At 39.4% G+C, this 21814-nt stretch overlaps 1 protein-coding gene across 1 annotated transcript; it reads left to right on the plus strand.

Moving 5' to 3' along the window:
* Window positions 1–1188: 1188 nt before the first annotated feature.
* LOC131955644 (calmodulin-beta) lies at window positions 1189–15270 on the plus strand. The gene is made up of 4 exons (XM_059319839.1): window positions 1189–1405; window positions 11958–12101; window positions 13029–13268; window positions 14644–15270. Exons 1-4 carry the CDS (start codon window positions 1333–1335, stop codon window positions 14712–14714), a joined length of 528 nt encoding a protein of 175 aa, XP_059175822.1. The 5' UTR covers window positions 1189–1332; the 3' UTR covers window positions 14715–15270.
* The last annotated feature ends 6544 nt before the right edge of the window (window positions 15271–21814 follow it).

Raw genomic sequence — 21814 nt, forward strand, 5'->3', positions numbered from 1 at the left:
ACACCAGCTACACAAAACCTTAGCCCAAACACCAGCTACACCAAACCTTAGCCCAAACACCAGCTACACAAAACCTTAGCCCAAACACCAAACCTTAGCCCAAACACCAGCTACACAAAACCTTAGCCCAAACACCAAACCTTAGCCCAAAAACCAGCTACACAAAACTTTAGCCCAAACACCAAACCTTAGCCCAAACACCAGCTACACAAAACCTTAGCCCAAACACCACCTACACAAAACCTTAGCCCAAACACAAGCTACACAAAACCTTAGCTCAAACACCAACTACACAAAACCTTAGCCCAAACACCAGCTACACAAAACTTTAGCCCAATCAACAGATACACAAAACCTTAGCCCAGCTACCAGCTACACAAAACCTTAGCCCAGCCACCAGCTACACAAAACCTTAGCCCAAACACCAACTACACAAAACCTTAGCCCAAACACCAGCTACACAAAACCTTAGCCCAAACACCAGCTACACAAAACCTTAGTCCAAACACCAACTACACAAAACCTTAGCCCAAACACCAGCTACACAAAACCTTAGCCCAAACACCAGCTACACAAAACCTTAGCCCAAACACCAACTACACAAAACCTTAGCCAAACACCAGCTACACAAAACCTTAGTCCAAACACCAGCTACACAAAACCTTAGCCCAAACACCAGCTACACCAAACCTTACCCTAAACACCAGCTACACAAAACCTTAGCCCAAACACCAGCTACACAAAACTTTAGCCCAAACACCAGCTACACAAAACCTTAGTCCAAACACCTTCTACACAAAACCTTAGCCCAAACACCAACTACACAAAACCTTTGCCCAATCACCTTCTACGACTAGTAACATCCTCATTCGTTTTTCTTTTAATAACTTATTCACACGAGACACGAAACCTTACACTATCTTCTTCAGACCTCCCCCTCCCCTTATCTTCTCCCCCCACCCCCCCCCCCCCCACCCCTCACAGACCCCCAAGAAGACAAATATCGTCTGCGCCCAACAAGACAAAAGTCTGCGCGCCGCCTACAACCGAGGGCACGCGGTCAACTAAAGGAGACACGTCCAAACCAATGGCCGCCCAGGTAGATGAAATCAGACGGTATTGATCTCCCCTTGTTGCTCGTGGGGAAAACAGATCCGTTTCTTCTCGCCGGCTCGTTGGAATCCTATTTTTTAATTTACTTTTTTATTTATTTATATTTTTTTTTATCATTTTCTGAATCTGTTTCCTTAGACAAGTTGTGGCCTTTTAGAGAAGGGATGAGGATTATTGTGATAGGATAAATCAAATTTTTCGATTAGGTTTTTTAGTTCTATGGATTACTGCAAAGTTGGAACGTTGAAGCTTCAGATAGTAACAAAAGGATTATTGTTGTGCTGTTGGCTAAGTATTTTTTTTTTAAATAATGCATTGATTATTTTATACTTATTATTTATTTACAAGATTAATGGTACCTCTCTTGGTTGTATTTATAAATTTAGCTTCATTAATTTTTGCTTCTTGATATTAGCTATTATTACATTGCTACAAACAAACAAAAATTAAATGCATAAGATGTTTCACGTAGGAAAAATTTTGCATTGATAGTACTATGATCTCTAAAACCTAGCTAGTGATAGGGGTATACCTATCTACATAGATTTAATTAGCAATCAATCCTAGGCATATGACCTACTTGCATTTTCCTAGCTAGTAATGCTAGGGCTATAACCTACTTACATGCATCATGTTAGCAATGCTAGGCCTATGACCTACTTATATCATCGTTAGCAATGCTGGGCCTATGACCTACTTACATGCATCATTTTTAGCAATGCTAAGCCTTTGACCTCACACAGACTGACCACACATAGCCCCACGTGTTCATTGGCTGGCTGCATCATGAGCTATAGTACTCATGCACTAATGACCTACATTCAACGAACCAGATATATATATATATATATATATATATATATATATATATATTTATATTTATATATATATATATATATATATATATATATATATATATATATATATATATATATATATATATATATGAATAATAATAATATACATTTACTTATTTATGTATAAATACCGTTTTATGTATTATACGTATTTATAAATAACTGTATATATATATATATATATACATATATATATATATACATATATATATATATATATATATATATATATATATATATATATATATATATATATATATATATATATATATATATATATATATATATATATATATATATATATATATATATATATATATATATATATATATATATATATATATATATATATATATATATATATATGTATATATATATATATGTATATATATATATGTATATATATATATATATATATATATATATATATATATATATATATATATATATATATATATATATATATATATATAACGGCAGAAATATATAATCAGAGCTTAAAATAAAGCCGATCGAATTTGCACCAGTTATTTCGCAATGATTGTGTCACTGGTCTACAGGGAATATTTTCATCGCTGTACGCTGTTGGGTTCAGCCAACTTGTTCCCTCTCTCTCATTCCCTCCCTCCCACCCTCCCTACTCTCGTTCGCTCCGTTGTTGTAAGCTCCGGCTAAACCTGGCGACTTGTAGGTCGTGTGGGTGGGGAGGAGGGGGGGGGGGGGGTTGGAGGTGACAGAATGACATGGTTTGAACACATCTATTAGCGTGTGAGTGATATGCTGTCATTTAGTGCAGTGGGGGCGGGGGGGGGGGGGTTTCACTGTATTTAAATATAGACAACCAGGTTCTTTTCGGCGAGTGGGGAAGATATACGATTTTTGATTGGGGGGGGGGTTGACAATTATAAGGGTCAATTTTTTTTTTTTTATCGAACAGTGTGGTCGGTTGGTACAGTGCATGTCTGCTAATCCGAAAGTCGCTTGTTTTGAATAAGGCTTCACGACCGTAGTACATCTTTGAGTGCACCCAGCTTAGTGGAGAAAGTAAGGTCGGCTGGGCATGGTGCCGACCACAGTATCCTCTGTGTAATTGAAATCATAATTTATTCCTAAATTCTAAAACTGGAATTTAGAATTATTTATTTTTGGTAAATTCCATTTTTTTTTTAAATTTACTGGCACAGTTGCAATGGGTGGAGAAGGGAGTTTGGGGTGGAACGTAATGTTGGACTGTGACCAGATTGGTTAAGATTCAACTCGAGGTAAATCCTCGAACAGTGCGCACACGAAATGACTTGACCTAACTTTGACTTAGTCCTCTTTGCAATTTATGGAACATAGTGCCTCCACCGTTTCCTTCCATTTCTTCCGATCCCCGGCTATTTTGCCATCTCCCAAGACATCCCTGTTGGCTTCAGTTCTTCAAGAAGACTCCGCCTCCAGGTCTGACTTGGGCGCCCTCTCTTCCGTTTTCCCTGGGGGTTCCACTCAAGTGCTTGGGGTGTAACATTTGGGTGAGCCTTTGGCAGTGGCACACAAAATGGATTTTTTTTAAACCAACAGAAGGAATGTTCTTGCTGGTTTCGAACCCTCATGGTTAGTACCAAAGGTATTAAAGTTTCGAGTTTCACACTGAAGTTTTGTAGCTGTGCTCTGCGGATAGCGTTGTGCGGGAGCGAACATTTTATTTTCTAGTATAAATGATGTATACGTTTGTTCTTAGAAAGTCGTATTAATAAGAATAAAATTGGGAAGGAGTTGGGGGGGGGAGTTGCATTTCTCCATAAAAAATGAACTTAAAAGCATGGAGGTATAATGTAGTGTTGAAAAACGCGAAGAAGACTGGCACTACCTGTTTTTTTTTTTTTTATTAATGATCTTTCTATAAACTTCACTGCCGATACAATTTTTATTTATTTATTCACTAAATTTCAGCTGTACAGTTACATTTGTGTGCTATAACGGAACGGAAGTTCATCGAAGTAAGCGGGAAATAAATCACGTAAACCACAATGGCACCCATAATGTGACAAAATGGCTTCCGTTTCCCTAAGTCATTAAGTGTTGGGTTGATTGAATCTTTGATACTCACCGTTTCATTTCTAGTGCATTAGCCCGCGATTCACAACTAAACGGATACCGGAAAGACGAAAATAAATCCTCTGCTATTCTCACCTCGCGCTGACGTCATGACCTTGACCGCGGAGGAAACGCCCACGAGAAAACATCCATCCGAACGTATCTGATATATTCAAGTTTCATTTTACATTTTCTTTTTTAAAAATAAAATAAAACGTAGGATTTTTTTTTAAATACCGGATTAATTCCCCTTAAAAAAATCGAGTTATCGCTCTAATAACAAAATGGTTTGCACCGGACATCCGGTTAATGCCTGCTAATGCGCTTGACCTCACTGCTGGTGTTAAGATTTCTATGGTGTCCAAAAAAAAACGGCATAATGCACGACAACTAAAGGTGTTCCTTTAATTTGTCCTGACCAATTAAGCATTAAGTAGAAACCGCATTAAAATGTTACGAAATTGCTAAAATATTTCTTTACCAACGGAATTATGTTTTTATTTTTAACAAATGAAAAAAAAAAAAAAAAAAAAAAAAATGTGTTCGAATCAACGGAGGTTACAGCCTGCAAAGGATAAAAAGATTACCCTGCCCCCCTGTTATTGCGCTGTACTACTAATGGGGGATGCAGACAAAAGGCCGACAAGGACAAAAGGCCTTTTGGGTGTCTGCCTTTTGACTGTCGGCCTTAAAGTCTGTCGGCATTATGTACAGTCTGCCTTTTTTATGTCGGCCTTTTGTCCATGTCGACCTTTTGTCAATGTCAGCCTTTTAGATGCCGGCCTTTTATTCTACACCCTGCTAGTAGTAGTAGTATAAATCCTTTATCGAACCTGACTGTCCTTGGGCCAAGTGAGGTAGAGTTCACTTATTTTTGTGACCTCGGCATTAGGGGATAGTATGGTCAGCACTATGCCCAGCCGCCTTTACTTTCCCTTACGTGAGTTAGGTACCCATTAGAGACGGATGGACTGACGGATGCTCTGCTGAATTGAACCCGGGATTCAAACCCGAGACTTTTCTGGTTAGACAAACGAGTCAGTCAGCATCGCAGTAAAGGACACACGAACATCTGACACAAAACACAAACACAAAATACACCCACGGGCACAATCCAAAGACACACAGACACCCTTGTCAAAGACACAACCAGGATCCCACTCAAAGGCACGCGAATACTTAGCAAAAAGACACAACGACTAGCTACACACACACAGACACAACCCAAAGACACACAGACACACGAGTTAAAGACACAACATGGATCCTACGCGAACACTTAGCCAAAAGACACATTGACTAGTTACACACACCGACACAACTCAAAAGACACAACGACACACCTTGTAAAAGATAGACATTCGCATCACCAAAAGACAGACAACACACCGTCCATCATGCGTATGGAATCAGGTCTTCGCCCACCTTGAGCGCGGGTAAATCAATGAAGGTTTTTATTCCTCCGTCACCGGCGAGAAACTAGCTTCGATAGGACGATGTTATTGTGTTAATTATGTTCCGGCACTATAGTCTGACGGCTGGGTGCTGTAGTGTGGTGACTGGACGATGATGATGTGGGCGAAAGGGAGGGGTGCTATTTATTAATTTAGTTAAAGAGTATGTATGTTGTTGCTTTTATTCCCCTTCCACTTTAAGAATATTTTTAACATATGCCTACTGTGTATTCTAGCCATATTTGTTTGGGATTTTTTACTTTAACTGATCTGCCTTGCTTATTTATTTATTTATTTTTATTGCTGATTTTAATCCCAGTAGGCTATGGGTTCTGCTTTTTTTTTTTTAAATTTTCTCTGCTTTGAATACCTAAATAGATCGTAGTATTTGGAGCACCCCCCTCCCTCCCCCCGAAGAAAGTCTAGCCCCCCCCCCCCCCCCCCCCGAACAAAATTGAATTTATATTTATATAAAAAGATATACTTTTACCAGTGTCAGTCCGCCCCCCCCCCCCCCCCCCCCGCCCCGGTGAAAAAAGTCTGGAAGCAACAAAGGTTAGAAAATATAATTAGTGCTATGTTAGTAAAGACTTATGTCCTTCAGGAATGTTCTTTGTATAGCCAGGCGCGAGTCAGACACTGGCCCCTGCTCACCCCACTCAGGCAAAAATTATATGGGGCACCTGCCAATCTGGAGACCACAGTCCGGTTCGTTCACGAAGTTGGACTTGTTGTCTAAATCCTCCACCATATTCTCAATTAAGAACGAAGAAGAAGAAGTAAAGACTTGAGTTAAGGTTAAAGTTAGGGGTAAGGTTAGCGCGTTGACATTATATTATACGAGCCGACCCGCGGCGTATCATACGCCGCTATTTAGTTGTTTTATTATCTACTTTTCAGTAATTCATAATTTGTGAATTCGACAGTACCAACGCTGCCACTGAAAATATTTGCTTTAAAACACTATCAGTAGCTCGTTAAGGACGATAACCCCCCCCCCCCCTCCTTTGAGAAGATTCCATTAATATGGAATCATTCAACTCTAGTATAAAGTATAGATCCAGTATATCATTCCTTTTACTTTTAACCTGATATTGTGTACACTACATTGTTTATAAACTCGCTAATCTGGCTGTGTTTATCATCACATGACGAGTTCATCTCGGAGTAGCCAAAGCAATAACAAAAAACAACGTGTTTTTGGTCTTATTGTTGGGACGAGTCCATTATTCTGATTCCCCCCCCCCCCCCCCCACACACACACACACACATATTTCTCTCACCCCCGTCCGTCGATGATAACATCGTCGGTACGGACTGTTGGTTTAGAGAGTATACAATTAACCGTTTTGGTCTCACGGGTTCTTCCATAATAAATGCGCCCCATCGGCAGACGATGAGGCGCCTAGATGTGGCACGATGGTGGACAGATGTATTGGATGGTACGTGTTGTGATAGGGCGGGGGGGGGGGGGGGGTATCTATGGGTGTCGTGTGCGGCTTTGTTGTAAATCGTCATTGACTTAATAACTACGGACAATATATTGTCAAGTGTGTGTGTGTTCGGGGTAGGGGGTAAGTTGGGCGTTTTGTGCGGCATTGTTGTAAATCGTTATTGAGTTAATAACTAGAGACAAAAAAACTTGGAAAGTGGGGGTGGGCGCGGGTGTCGCCATTGTTGTACGCCACGACAAGTTTACAACTACAGACGCTATATTGTAAAATGTTTGTTGGGGGTGGGGGATAGCCTTGGTGTTTGGGGTGGGGGGGGGGGGGGGTAGCCGTGGTATTTGGGGGTATCCTTGGTGTTTGGGATGGGGTAGCCTTGGTGTTGGGTGGGGGGTAGCATTTGTGTTGGGGGTGGGGGTAGCCTTGGTGTTGGGGGGTGGGGTAGCCTTTGTGTTGGGGGGTGGGGGTAGCCTTGGTGTTGGGTGGGGGGTAGCATTTGTGTTGGGGGTGGGGGTAGCCTTGGTGTTGGGGGGTGGGGGTAGCCTTTGTGTTCAGGTGGGGGTAGCCTTGGTGTTGGGGGGTGGGGGTAGCCTTTGTGTTCGGGTGGGGGTAGCCTTTGTGTTCGGGTGGGGGTAGCCTTGGTGTTGGGGGGTGGGGGTAGCCTTTGTGTTCGGGTGGGGGTAGCCTTGGTGTTGGGGGGTGGGGTAGCCTTTGTGTTCGGGTGGGGGTAGCCTTGGTGTTGTGTACACCGTTGTAAATCAATGACTGAATAACTACAACCTATATGTTGGGGAAGTGTGTGTGCAAATGTGGGATGGGGGGGGGGGCGTGGAGATGGGTGCCGAGTCTACCGTTTTTGTAACTCATCATTGAGCTAAAAATAAGAAATGGACCGTGTTTTACATAAACGCGTCCATAGATGTATTTCGTCCTGTATCATTTGTGGAGCCAAAAAATGATCTAAGGTTCGAAATTGAAAATTATATTTCATGAAAAAATAAAAAATTAACAATCTACGGCAGTCTAGAGCATTACATAACACAAGCGCCTATTCAATGGAGAGCTGAAGTAAACGTAGGTTTAGTCAAAAAGCTGCTCAGAAATCCCGACCCACTCACCCCCACCCTCGACATCATTACGGAAGGGACCCCCCGCTACGAGTTATGATTTATTTTGTTTCAAAGTCATCAATATGATATAATCAAATGAGGAGGAAAATGTAAGGAAATGAAATTTGTTAAACTTGAATTTGGTTTAGTGTGTGTGTGTGTTTATTTTTTGTTAACACAATATAAAAATAAAATAATAGAGTACTTAGATATACTGTAAAGATTGCATATGTCGTTGAAAGTCTGTTAATATTTCGAAAATTTCGAGAAATTGTTAACAGTTTGAAGAAAATGTTCATCTCTAGTAATGGTCATACATTTTGTTTTTGTGGTGGGTTAATTATTCGTTGGCTTTGAGGTTCCATTCAATCAACGCCAGAAGTTTATAACACTGTGTGGTGTCAAGTCTCATATCAATGTACAGCTTCTGAATCCCTTCGGAACATTCCCATATCTCAATCCCTTTAGGCCATTCCCATATCTACATCCCTTTAGACCATTCCCATACCTCAATTGCTTTAGTGAAACATATCTCTATCCTACTTGAACATTCTCACATCCCTTTAGAATTTATCCATATCTCAATTCTTTTAAAGCAATTCTATATCGCGATCATTTTAGAACATTCCCACACTTTATTCCCTTTAAAACATTCCAACAGCTCAATCCCCTGGTGACATACAACTTCTAAAAGCATTTAGAAAATGAACACCCCGTAGTTCCTGCAATGATCCCCTATATCGAGGGATTATATTACAATGTCCAATATTAAATGTCGCTTTGACACACAGTCGTACAATTTTTTTTATTTATTTTTTTTATATTACTATGCGGTTACTGACGCGGCCCTACATTCGTTTAATCCGTCTTCTTTTTTAAAAAAATCATCATTTTGTTAAATTTGGATTACATCCCCTGAAATTCCATTAACATCCTTGTCTCCTTCTGCAATCGCTCGTGTTATCTCCCATATCATGTTCGAATAGACAAATTATCTCCCCTACCAGTTCAAAACAGATGAGTTGACACTTTTCGAGTTTATCTCCCCTGAGACTATCTAAAAAAAAGTATAAAACAAAAAATTAAGGCGAAATTTATTTTTATTTTTTGAAAGCACCTCTACATGTCTCCTTCACCCCCACCCTAATTCCCCATCCCACGTCTTTTTACTTTTAAACATATTTGGCTCAACGTACAATAATCTAAGGGGAAAAAATGATAGAAAAGAGAAAAAAACCCACATCACTTTATACAAGGAATATTCCCCGAGGAAACTCGGGCCATTAATTATTAAGATTGACGCAAATGGAATACAAGGAGGCAAGAAATTAGAAGGCATTCAAGTTCAAAATACTGGGTGCCGTGGCCTGTATCTTCTCTAGTCTGGGTCATTGTTTGTGACAGTAGTTCCATGGGCTGTTGTATGTGACATTAGTTCCCTCAGCTGTTGTATGTGACAGTAGTTCCTTCATATTTTGTATGTGACAGTAGTTCCTTCATATTTTGTATGTGACAGTAGTTCCTTCATATTTTGTATGTGACAGTAGTTCCCTCAGCTGTTGTATGTGACAGTAGTTCATTGGGCTGTTGTATGTGACAGTAGTTCCCTCAGCTGTTGTATGTGACAGTAGTTCCCTCAGCTGTTGTATGTGACAGTAGTTCCCTCAGCTGTTGTATGTGACAGTAGTTCCCTCAGCTGTTGTATGTGACAGTAGTTCTTTGGGTTGTTTTATGTGACAGTAGTTCCCTCAGCTGTTGTATGTGACAGTAGATCTTTGGGTTGTTTTATGTGACTGTAGTTCCTTGAGCTGTTGTATGTGACAGTATTTCCCTCAGCTGTTGTATGTGCCAGTAGTTCCTTGGGCTGTTGTATGTGACTGTAGTTCCTTGAGCTGTTGTATGTGACAGTATTTCCCTCAGCTGTTGTATGTGACAGTAGTTCCCTCAGCTGTTGTATGTGACAGTAGTTCCTTGGGCTGTTGTATGTGACAGTAGTTCCCTCAGCTGTTGTATGTGACAGTAGTTCCCTGAGCTGTTGTATGTGACAGTAGTTCCCTCAGCTGTTGTATGTGACAGTAGTTCCCGGAGCTGTTGTATGTGACAGTAGTTCCCTCAGCTGTTGTATGTGACAGTAGTTCCCTCAGCTGTTGTATGTGACAGTAGTTCCCGGAGCTGTTGTATGTGACAGTAGTTCCCTCAGCTGTTGTATGTGACAGTAGTTTATTGGGCTGTTGTATGTGACAGTAGTTCCCTCAGCTGTTCTATGTGACATTAGTTCCATCAGCTGTTGTATGTGACAGTAGTTCTTTGGGCTGTTGTATGTGACAGTAGTTCCCTCAGCTGTTGTATGTGACAGTAGTTCCCTCAGTTGTTGTATGTGACAGTAGTTCCCTCAGCTGTTGTATGTGACAGTAGTTCTTTGGGCTGTTGTATGTGACAGTAGTTCTTTGGGCTGTTGTATGTGACAGTAGTTCCCTCAGCTGTTGTATGTGACAGTAGATCTTTGGGTTGTTTTATGTGACTGTAGTTCCTTGAGCTGTTGTATGTGACAGTATTTCCCTCAGCTGTTGTATGTGCCAGTAGTTCCTTGGGCTGTTGTATGTGACTGTAGTTCCTTGAGCTGTTGTATGTGACAGTATTTCCCTCAGCTGTTGTATGTGACAGTAGTTCCCTCAGCTGTTGTATGTGACAGTAGTTCCTTGGGCTGTTGTATGTGACAGTAGTTCCCTCAGCTGTTGTATGTGACAGTAGTTCCCTGAGCTGTTGTATGTGACAGTAGTTCCCTCAGCTGTTGTATGTGACAGTAGTTCCCGGAGCTGTTGTATGTGACAGTAGTTCCCTCAGCTGTTGTATGTGACAGTAGTTCCCTCAGCTGTTGTATGTGACAGTAGTTCCCGGAGCTGTTGTATGTGACAGTAGTTCCCTCAGCTGTTGTATGTGACAGTAGTTTATTGGGCTGTTGTATGTGACAGTAGTTCCCTCAGCTGTTCTATGTGACATTAGTTCCATCAGCTGTTGTATGTGACAGTAGTTCTTTGGGCTGTTGTATGTGACAGTAGTTCCCTCAGCTGTTGTATGTGACAGTAGTTCCCTCAGTTGTTGTATGTGACAGTAGTTCCCTCAGCTGTTGTATGTGACAGTAGTTCTTTGGGCTGTTGTATGTGACAGTAGTTCTTTGGGCTGTTGTATGTGACAGTAGTTCCCTGGGCTGTTGTATGTGACAGTAGTTCCCTCAGCTGTTGTATGTGACAGTAGTTCTTTGGGCTGTTGTATGTGACAGTAGTTCTTTGGGCTGTTGTATATGACAGTAGTTCCCTAGGCTGTTGTATGTGACAGTATTTCCATCAGCTTTTTTATGTAACAGTAGTTCCTTGGGATGTTGTATGTGACAGTAGTTCCCTCAGCTGTTGTATGTGACAGTAGTTCCCTCAGCTGTTCTATTTGACAGTAGTTCCCCCAGCTGTTGTAAGTGACAGTAGTTCCCTTAGCTGTTTCATGTGACAATAGTTCCTTCATATGTTGTATGTCACAATAGTACCCTTAGCTGTTGCATGTAACAGTAGTTCCTTGGGCTGTTGTATGTGACAGTAGTTCCCTCAGCTGTTGTATGTGACAGTAGTTCCCTCAGCTGTTGTATGTGACATAGTTGCTGTTGTATGTGACACAATTGCTGTTTTATGTTACAGCTTTCATATGTGAGAGTATTTTCATATGCTTTTGTATGCGAAATGATAGTCGTCAGTTCTTCTTATTGCTTGCTCTATAATATATTTAAAACAAAAATCTACATATTTCTATGCAAATTATTTCATACCGATGCCAATCTACATCCGTATGTTTATGATAGTTATGTTGATTAAAGACAAAAGATTTAAAACTGAAATCTTTTTCTCCCAGAATTCCGTGAGGCCTTCCATATGTTTGACAAAGACGGCGATGGTAGAATTACAGCAAAGGAACTTGGGACGGTTCTCAGGTCGCTGGGGCAGAACCCCACGGAGACGGAGCTAAGGGACATGATCAACGAGGTGGATGCCGATGGTAAGAGTTGTGGCGCCTGTTTGTGGGCTGTGTGTTAAGGAATGGTATTGTATCAGTTGATGGGTGTGGTTGTAGGGGTTAAAGGACTTGGTTGTAGGTGTTAAATGGCGTCGGTGTGTTGGTAGGAGTTATGGGGTGTGGTATTTGTGTTGAGGAGGCGTGGTTTTTAGGCGAGATTGTGGGAGTTGATGACATGCTGTTGAAAATGATTACTGAATACAATTTTATGATATTAAAAAGAATCACGCTCACATCAATTAATAATAATTTGGGTTAATTAACTGCCCCCCCCCCTTTCCCTTGATCGATTCCAACATGTTCTCCATCAGTGTTTCTTTCAGATTTTTTTCTCCTGGTGGGAGGGGGACTTGAAATTTTCGGGGGGGGGGTGTCGGGGCGGACACTGTTAAAAATATATTTTTTCTATATAAATTCCATTTGGGGGGGGGGGGGGGATTCTCTGTAAAGTCTGCGTGTAAAAGCACCCAGTGGCGTAGCGAGGGGGGCGGCGATGGGTGCGGACCGCACCGGATGACACCATTTAGGGGGGTGACACCAAGGCAAAAAATAGCAAAATATATTGAGAAAAATGATAATTCCACTTAATTAAGTGATTAATTCGAGTGTTAAAAAGTCTTTTAAGAGCAATTTCACAAATACCGACAAGGGTGGAAAGGAAGGTGGGGGGGGGGGGGGGGTGCAAATCGAAGAAAATTGAAAGTTTGTCCCCGGGCGCCGGGAAGGGTCGCTACGCCTCTGGGGGCGACACCATTAGATGCCGCACCGGATGACACCCGACTACGCCACTGATAGCACCATTATTGACTTTCCTTTCTACATCTAACGTCTGCAGGTAACGGCACCATCGAGTTCAACGAGTTCCTATCCAAGATGTCCAAGTTAACCTTTAACCTCTATCCTCTGCAGGTAACGGCACCATCGAGTTCAACGAGTTCCTCTCCATGATGTCCAAGAAGTCCGAGAAGCACGAGCTGGAGGAAATCACGGACGCCTTCAAGATCTTCGACAAGAACGGGGACGGCTACATCAACGCCGCGGAGCTGCGTCACGTGATGACCAACCTCGGGGAGAAGCTGAGTGATAAGGAGGTGGAGGACATGATCAGGGAGGCGGATATGGACGGGGACGGGAGGATTAATTATCAAGGTGGGTAGTTGGAGGGTTAATTATCAAGGTGGGTAGTTGGAGGGTTAATTATCAAGGTGGGTAGGGCAGGGGGGGGGGGTTAATTATCAAGGTGGGTAGTTGGAGGGTTAATTATCAAGGTGGGTAGTTGGAGGGTTAATTATCAAGGTGGGTAGTTGGAGGGTTAATTATCAAGGTGGGTAGTTGGAGGGTTAATTATCAAGGTGGGTAGTTGGAGGGTTAATTATCAAGGTGGGTAGGGGACGGGAGGATTAATTATCAAGGTCGGTAGGGATGGGGGGGGGGGGGTTAATTATCAAGGTGGGTAGGGCAGGGGGGTTAATTATCAAGGTGGATAGGGGAGGATTAATTATCAAGGTGGGTAGGGGTGGGGAGTTAATTATCAAGGTGGGTAGGGCAGGGGGGGTTAATTATCAAGGTGGGTAGGGGGGGATAATTATCAAGGTGGGTAGGGCAGGGGGGGGTTAATTATCAAGGTGGGTAGGGGGGGTTAATTATCAAGGTGGGTAGGGGTTAATTATCAAGATGGGTAGGGGTTAATTATCATGGTGGGTAGGGGTTAATTATCAAGGAGGGTAGGGGAGGATTAATTATCAAGGTGGGTAGCGGTTAATTATCAAGGAGGGTAGGGGAGGGTTAATTATCAAGGTGGGTAGGGCAGGGGGGAGGATTAATTATCAAGGTGGGTAGGGCAGGGGGGAGGATTAATTATCAAGGTGGGTAGGGCAGGGGGGGCGGTAATTATCAAGGTGGGTAGGGGAGGGTTAATTATCAAGGTGGGAAGGGCAGGGGGGTTAATTATCAATGTGGGTAACGGTTAATTATCAATGTGGATAGCGGTTAATTATCAAGGTAGGTAGAGGGGTGGGAGGGTTATTTATCAAGTTGGGTAAGGGTGAGAGGGTTATTTATCAGGTGGCAAGTGAGGGTTAGTTATCAAGGTGGGTAGGGGTGGGGAGGGTTTTTTTTATCAAGGTGGTTAAGGGTGGGAGGGTTAATTATTAAGGTGGGTAGGGTTGGGAGGGTTAATTATCAAGGTGTGTAGGGGTACTTTTATTAGTGCTGTTTGTGTTGTGTTGGAATGGATTTGAAGTTTAAGAACATGGCAAGAATATATTTGAAGGAGGAAGAAATAACTGTTTTCTAACTAGAGTTGTTGCACTACCCATTTCTATTTCGAGAGAGATTTTTAAAAGTTTGGCTTATCTGATAATCAAATGATAGCGTTTGTGGTTTTTTATGAGTATTAGTATTAACGCTGTTGCTTTGAATGGTCCGGTGCGATTGTTGGGTTTTTGTTCTGTTTTTAAAAAATCCGTGACCAAAGAATGTAGCCCGTGTCACTGATTACCGTTTGATATTTTTTTTCTCACAGAATTTATCCGAATGATGACGTCAGACGACCAACATGGCGCCCACCCCGACTCCAATAAAGCTAATCCTTAGTTTAAATAATTTTTAAAGTCCATTTGTATATAATTATTTTAAACAATTTTTTTTTTTTAAACTCTCAACGTTGTTTAGTTTTTTTCTAAGAAAAAGAATAAATAATTGTGCGTGTGGAAGAAAGATAACTCCGAATAATATTTTGTTCTTTGTCTGGTTTTAGTTATCTTTTCTTGATCCTCTTTGACTTTTAAAATGTATTTCACTATAAATGTTCGCACATTTTACTTTATTTTTTTTCATTGAGGGGTCGTCCTTAAATGACGTAAGGGGGGAGGGGGAGGGTCCATAATTTTGTGACGGTGTGTGATTAGGGTGTGAATAGATGGTGTCACGTCACACTTTTTGCGTCTTAAAAAAGCAATTTTAAAAAAACGAGTTATAGCCGTTATTGCGCGTTTTAGTAAACCGTTGTAATATAGTGTAATAGGAATTGATTAAAATACTCTATGTTAACAGAGTTCAGACAAGATTTTGGGAAAATATCGCAGTTTGAAGAAAAATTCAATTGCAATTTTGAGGGGGGTTGTAGGCTGATGTGTGGCGTCATTTTCGTCTGGGGGGGGGGCCTGGCTTTTTGTGACGCTGTGTGACGGAGCAGTGTTTCTTCCAGACTTTTTTCTCCGGGGGGCACTTGAAATTTTCGGGGGGTCGGTAGACTTTCTTCGGGGGGACGGACACTGTTAAAAGTATATATTTTCTATATAAATTATATAAATTTTATTCCGTTCGGGGAGGCGGTAAAAAATTTTCGGGGGAGCTTCGCCCCCCCCCCCCCCCCCGAAGAGATGCCTGGAAAAAAACTCTGTGACGGAGGGGAGGGGGGTGGGGGTAAAAATCGTCCAAAAAAGCGTGACGTCATTTACGGATGAACCCCCTTAGGAGCACCGTTGTCTATTATTAGTTCAATGGACGTTCAAGTAGGTGTGATGTAAAAATAGAATGTGTTAATTCTCCACACACCCCCCTATTGGCGTCTGTCAGTCGCTGTTCTTTTCCTCCTTTTTAAGATTGGATTCTTAAGTCAATTGACTTGAGTCTTTTCAGTATCAGCTGACTTTAATTCATAGTTGACTTTAGTTTTCCCAGCTCCAGTTGACTTTGTTTATCAATGTAAATGGATTGTAAAAATTACACCCCCTCCATCCCTTCCCAGCCCCCCTCCTTCAAGTTTCAAGTGACTATGTCATTAATTATATAGACGACTTTGCTGTTTAAAATTTTAGTGTGGATTAGTATTTCTTTTGATTAGATGCATTGTGTGAAAACCTGCTTTTTAAAATAACTGAATATGTGTCTGTTCGACCTATATTATTATACGCAACATCATTAGTATTCGATTGTAATTAGCATTTATATCTACATTAATTGTTGTTTTTTTCTTATGTAGCTAATTTTTTTTTTTTTTGCCACCGTAGTCTAGACTGAATAGAATTAAATGTAGGCTTTAGAAATATAGGCGTTATGTTAGAAAATAGTAGTCTATATTAGGCTGAACAGAATTAATTATAGGCTTTAGAAATATAGGCGTCATATTAGAAAGTAGTAATTTTGAGTACAACCTTATGAATTTATAAAGAAAAAAACGAATAAAAAATCTCCAATACTATTAAACAAATATTGTGCCTTCAAAAGCGGGTTTAATTACGACGTAATTATTTCCCCTTGATTATTGTTCTAATTTAATAAAGGGAGACAACAGACGTTTCATATGTACAAATATTGCTTTTAAAATGTGCAGACTAGAACGAAATCTGAATGTTATATTTTTAATAGTTCTTTAGATTTAAAATTAATAAATTTAGATGTTTATCTACAGGTGATAGGCATTTACAGAAATAAATTATAAAGCTAATAAATTTAAATTAAAACCCTTTAATATTTTTGTGTATACAAATAAATTAATAAAGCGGCACATCGTTCAGCAGCGTTACTTCAAATATCACAATGCCTACCCTACTGTAATTTTTATTTATTTCTTATCACTTATAAATATTAAGAAATGTAAAATAAACAAAGAAACATCAATATATTTAAATTATTGAATTGTTACTAGTACTCTGATATAAAATGATGAGCAATATAATATAACTGAAATCCATCGATACAGCGGCAAGGCACGCGAGTAAAACATTTTTAAATCAATTGAAATCCTTTCCAAAAAAATTTTGATTTTGTTTAATTTCAAATATTTAATTGGACAGGCTTCTACAATCTATAAAAAATAACCTTGTACCCTACTACAATAGAAACATATGGGATGATAAGACATTGGGGAGGGGTGGGGATCACGGGTGGATGTAAGCTAAATTACATTGATGACTATACCTACCCGCACAGGAATATAGTTCAAACTTCTCAGACTTTGGAATACACGCTCAAAAAAATTTAGAGAATAATCAACACAACATCGTCTATGCGTAACTAGAAAAGAACTTGCAGCAATACTTTCTCAGCCCCAAAGTCAACGCGTGCAACGTACTGATACCTCATTATATATTGGAGCCACTTCGCTAATTACTTTGTCAATTTGTTGAGAAATATTTTAGAATCATTTTACAGCTGTTTTTAATCTACACAAGTAAGTTGTAAAAAAAGTTTTAATTTCTTTTTTTTTTTATTTCCAGGGAAACAACTTATTTTTTAAAATATTGCATAATCTCCCTTTGAATATAATCTGGTTGATGCTCATCATATTGCAGATAATTTTTTCTTGAACGAGTTGAATAAATCATTAATGAATTCAGCAATTTCAGCTTTTTCTTTTACTTATGCCGTAATGATGTGTTTTTTTTTAAAACTGCTTCGACTGTTAATCTGCTATGGACCAACTTTTTTTTATTACTCGTACTTCGAATACTCGGCGTGAAGGGTGTTTTATTTTTTTACTTCTCATAATTTTTACATATATTTATATCTAATGAAGATAATTACTTCGTGTTTTCTTTACATCATAAATATTCCAACATGTAATTTTATCATATTGTTATAAATGTTTTTATCAATGCTTTTTTTATTATTTGTTTAATAAAAACTAATTTCTTGAAATACATATTGAATGAAAGCTACTGGCCTAGTTACGTTCTCTATGCGATTACCAACAAGAATGTTTGACTTTAGTTTCTGTTTTACATTAAAACATTTTAATATGAATATGTTCAATAGACTATCATCACTTGATATAAAGCATTTTTTAACAGAACTAATCATTAACAATAGAGACTACAGTAAATTATTTTTGCAATTTATAAAATAGATTAATAACAAAAAAAATTTAATTGTTTGAGTATCCACTAGAAAACCAAATCAAAAAGTGTGGTTATGTCCCTTCGATTCTTACCGTTGTTTTTTTTCCTTAAATTATAATTATTAAGAATGGTGTGTTAAATTTTTTCAAATTAATTTATACTGACATTTATTCCTTTCAACACAGAGCCTCGTTTTTAGAATGTAGATTATAGATAAATAATAAACAAATGAAGTCAGTACATTGAATGATAAATGAGTAAATTCTGGAGTAGTAGCCCTTTGACCAGAGAAATTAAGATTGTATAAGCGGTTGTATTTAAGACCCTTAAATATTTTGTAATATTAATTTCTTTTTCTCATCATCATTATTATCAAATCACACTACCTGTAATATACACTTTTCTTCAACATTTTTTGTTGATATATAAATTTACATTTGTTTCCTTTTAAAAAAAAATTCTTCGCATGGATAAGGCGTGTGAATCCTTTGATCACCCAACTCACTGTTTGCTTAGTCGTACCCAACTATTTCAATGACAATACGTGACTAAGGATTCCTTCCCAGTGTTTCTTCCAGACTTTTTTCTCCGAGGGGGCACTTGAAATTTTCGGGAGGGCGGTAAACTTTCTTCGGGGGGGGGGGGGCGGACACTGTTAAAAGTATATATTTTCTATATAAATTATATAAATTTCATTCCGTTCGGAGGGGGGGGGGGGGGGGAGAGCGGTAAACAAATTTTGGGGGGGGGGGGTGGTTTCGCCCCCCCCCCCCCCCCCCCCCCCCCCCCCGAAGAGATGCCTGGAAGAAACTCTGTTCCTTCCTTACAAAACTCCAAGATATAACTCTAAATATAGCTTAAATGATGTGAAATATATGGTAAGGCTAAACCAACAGTGTAGGAGTGTGTTATCTATCGGTATGGTTGTCGTTTATGTAAGCATTGTTATTATCTCTTCAGGAACCTACAATAGAATTGTTACTTGAACAATTTATAGAACAACACTAACGAAAATACTCCAAGAAATTGTCAATTAAGAAAAGCAATTTACAACTCGAAATATAAAAATTAAAATTAAAACATTACGATTTTCAATTTTTTTTTTCATTTTGCTTGCGAAAAATCAGAATCTGTAGCTAAAATGTGCAATTGCAACCGTTCAACAGCTTATTACGCGCTTAACTGTATGTGTATGAATTGTTGATGGTGTGAGGCTATTGCTTTAAAAAATTATTTTTTTTCTTTTATCAAGTTTATCAATCTATATAAATAAATTCAGTGATCGACAACTCATGTTATGTTTTTTTTTTCATTTGATATGTTCTGTTTATGCGTCTCTTTGAATGCCTAAGCATGTGTCCAATTCTAGTTGAAATGTGTCTCGTTCATTAAAAGGTTATGGATGAGTTCATTAATTAAATATTGTAAATAACGTGAGAGACTCGAGACTCCAGCATCAGAAATGTGCTTTTGTGGGTGAAGTCTGGCTTTAAGTTCTGAAAGAGTATGGGGAAGGGGGGGAGGGTGAGGTGGAGTGGAGTTATGTCACGTTTAAAGTAAGGACGAAGGGGGTGGGGAGGGAAGGGCGGGTAACCTACCTCGGGCAAGACAGAGTGATAAGAGAGTGAAGTGGTTGATTAAGTGCGGGCATTAAGCAGGCGTAGATGATGTTCGGGTGGCTGATAATGGAGAGAATGAAGATGATACGGACGCCTTTGAATGTGATGTGTGCGTGTGATGGGGAGGGGGGGGGGCATGCTGGATAACGACGCTCTCGGTGAGTTAAAAAATGTATACACAGTTTCCATTACGTCATGAAGTGTTTAATTTCAAAACTGCATCTCTACAAACCAGAATACCATATATAATATCGTATATATATATATATATATATATATATATATATATATATATATATATATATATATATATATATATATATATATATATATATGTATATATATATATACATATATATATATATATTATATATAATGTGTTTATTTTATATATAAATATACATTATATATACATATATATGTACATATATATATATATGTATATATATATATATATATATATAGAGAGAGAGAGAGAGAGAGAGAGAGAGAGAGAGAGAGAGAGGAGAGAGAGAGAGAGAGAGAGAGAGAGAGAGAGAGAGAGAGAGAGAGAGAGAGAATAAATCTTTACGACGTCTACTTCTTATTACGACACTGTCCAGCGCTGACCGAAGCGTGGCCTTGAGATCACAAGTGATCCAACTGATCACGATAAAAGTTCATGAGCTGAAGAATGTGTTGGTACTGGTAGATGGAACCCAATTGCCCGAAAAAAACAACATAGCTTCGTGCCGGTGATTACATTATTGATTGGCTAAGGAATAAAAATCACGTGCCGGCGACGTCTGGTGGTGAGGGTGGTGTTTGATTAGTGGTGGTTGGTGTTTGGTGTCAGGTTAATGTGGTGCTGTGTGGTGTTTTGGTAAGTGAAGATAAGGTTGCGGCGGGGAGGGATGGTCTTCATGAATGTTAAAAGTAAAGAACATGATTCCTCTTTAGACCTAGCGATACATTGGGAAGATGAAGTAGAGTTCATGTTTCTTGACCTCGGCATATGAAGAGATAATGTGGCCAGCACTATGCCCAGCAGCCTCTACTTTCCCTAATCTAAGTTACCCTGCACTGCTGGGGTGATCAGGGACATTTGATATGAACCCAGATTCGAACTAGAGACTTTCGGTTTAGCAGTGTAATACTCTACCTCTAGGCCACGCCATTCTATCTCCAATGATGTGCGAAGCATTTTTGTTCTTTATAAAATTATGCTGAAGGGTGTGGGAGTGTTTAGTGGAGAGGGAGATGGTGGACATCCAAATAGTACAGTTCTACCAAAAACTAAAAGCTAAATCTCTAAAGCTTTACTCCCAAATATCTTCCAATCCTAAATAGCCATCTGGTAAAAAAAAAAATTAAGTTCCCATTTCGAACCTGGAGGTCCATGGAGCAAGTGAAGTAGAGTTCACCTGTTGCTGTGACCTCGGCATTTTTAAGGGATATTATAGTCAGCACTATGCTAAACTTTTTTTCCCTTTCCCTAACGTGAGTTAAATACCCATCAGAGCTGGGTGGACTCAGGGCCGTTCTACATAACTCGAACCCGGATTCAACATACAGGTTAACAAGTCTACAATTGGGCTATTAATCACACATGTACCACCGTGGTTAGTGAACTCACAGAATTAGAATCTACTCACATTGCCAGGTACATATTAAAGCTGGATGAGCTCACGGATATGCTCGATAGCCACTGTGCCATCGTGATGTCATGACATTTGAATAAATTGAAAAAAATTGGATAAATTGAATAAATTTTTATAAATTGAATAACCTTCTCGATGCTAAAAGCTAAGCTATTAACATTTTTAGGTCTTTATTATTTGTTAATATTAATTTTTTTTTCTCTTTAATGTAAGTTGTATCACCATAATGCAATCGGTGTTAAGGATTATGGATAGAAACTTAGCTTTTATATCTGGATGACTTGAAGTACTATAACCAGATATTCAGCCATACACTTAAAACACGGACTGGAGAGCGCATGAATGCCAGCACTATCAGTCCCGAGTTCGGATCCCAGACAGATGAGGCTCGTTAGCTGGGGACAAAAAACTGTTCTGATAGAGTACTCTAGAAGTCTTTCTTCTTCTTCTTCGTTCTTAATTTTAATGTTGGAAGGTATCCCCCACCAACACAATTAAGTATACGTATCAACTGGTTATGAACCATTGAGGCTATTGACTCCAATTTCAGCATACTCCAATTTTCAGCCTTTCTCCAACTAACAACCAAACTA

This window comes from Physella acuta, unplaced genomic scaffold (genome assembly GCF_028476545.2).
Source record: "Physella acuta isolate Inbredline_101_S28 unplaced genomic scaffold, ASM2847654v3 ptg001090l, whole genome shotgun sequence".
NCBI classification, from domain to species: domain Eukaryota; kingdom Metazoa; phylum Mollusca; class Gastropoda; family Physidae; genus Physella; species Physella acuta.

Bases quoted from the DNA above. Each gene is read 5' to 3' on its own strand.
- LOC131955644 (XM_059319839.1), top strand. From the start codon at position 1,333: ATGGATTACTGCAAAGTTGGAACGTTGAAGCTTCAGATAGTAACAAAA. The intron at 1,406-11,957 runs GTATTTTTTTTT...TTTTTCTCCCAG, and splicing joins ATTGTTGTGCTGTTGGCTAA to AATTCCGTGAGGCCTTCCAT. The intron at 13,269-14,643 runs GTGGGTAGTTGG...TTTTTCTCACAG, and splicing joins CGGGAGGATTAATTATCAAG to AATTTATCCGAATGATGACG.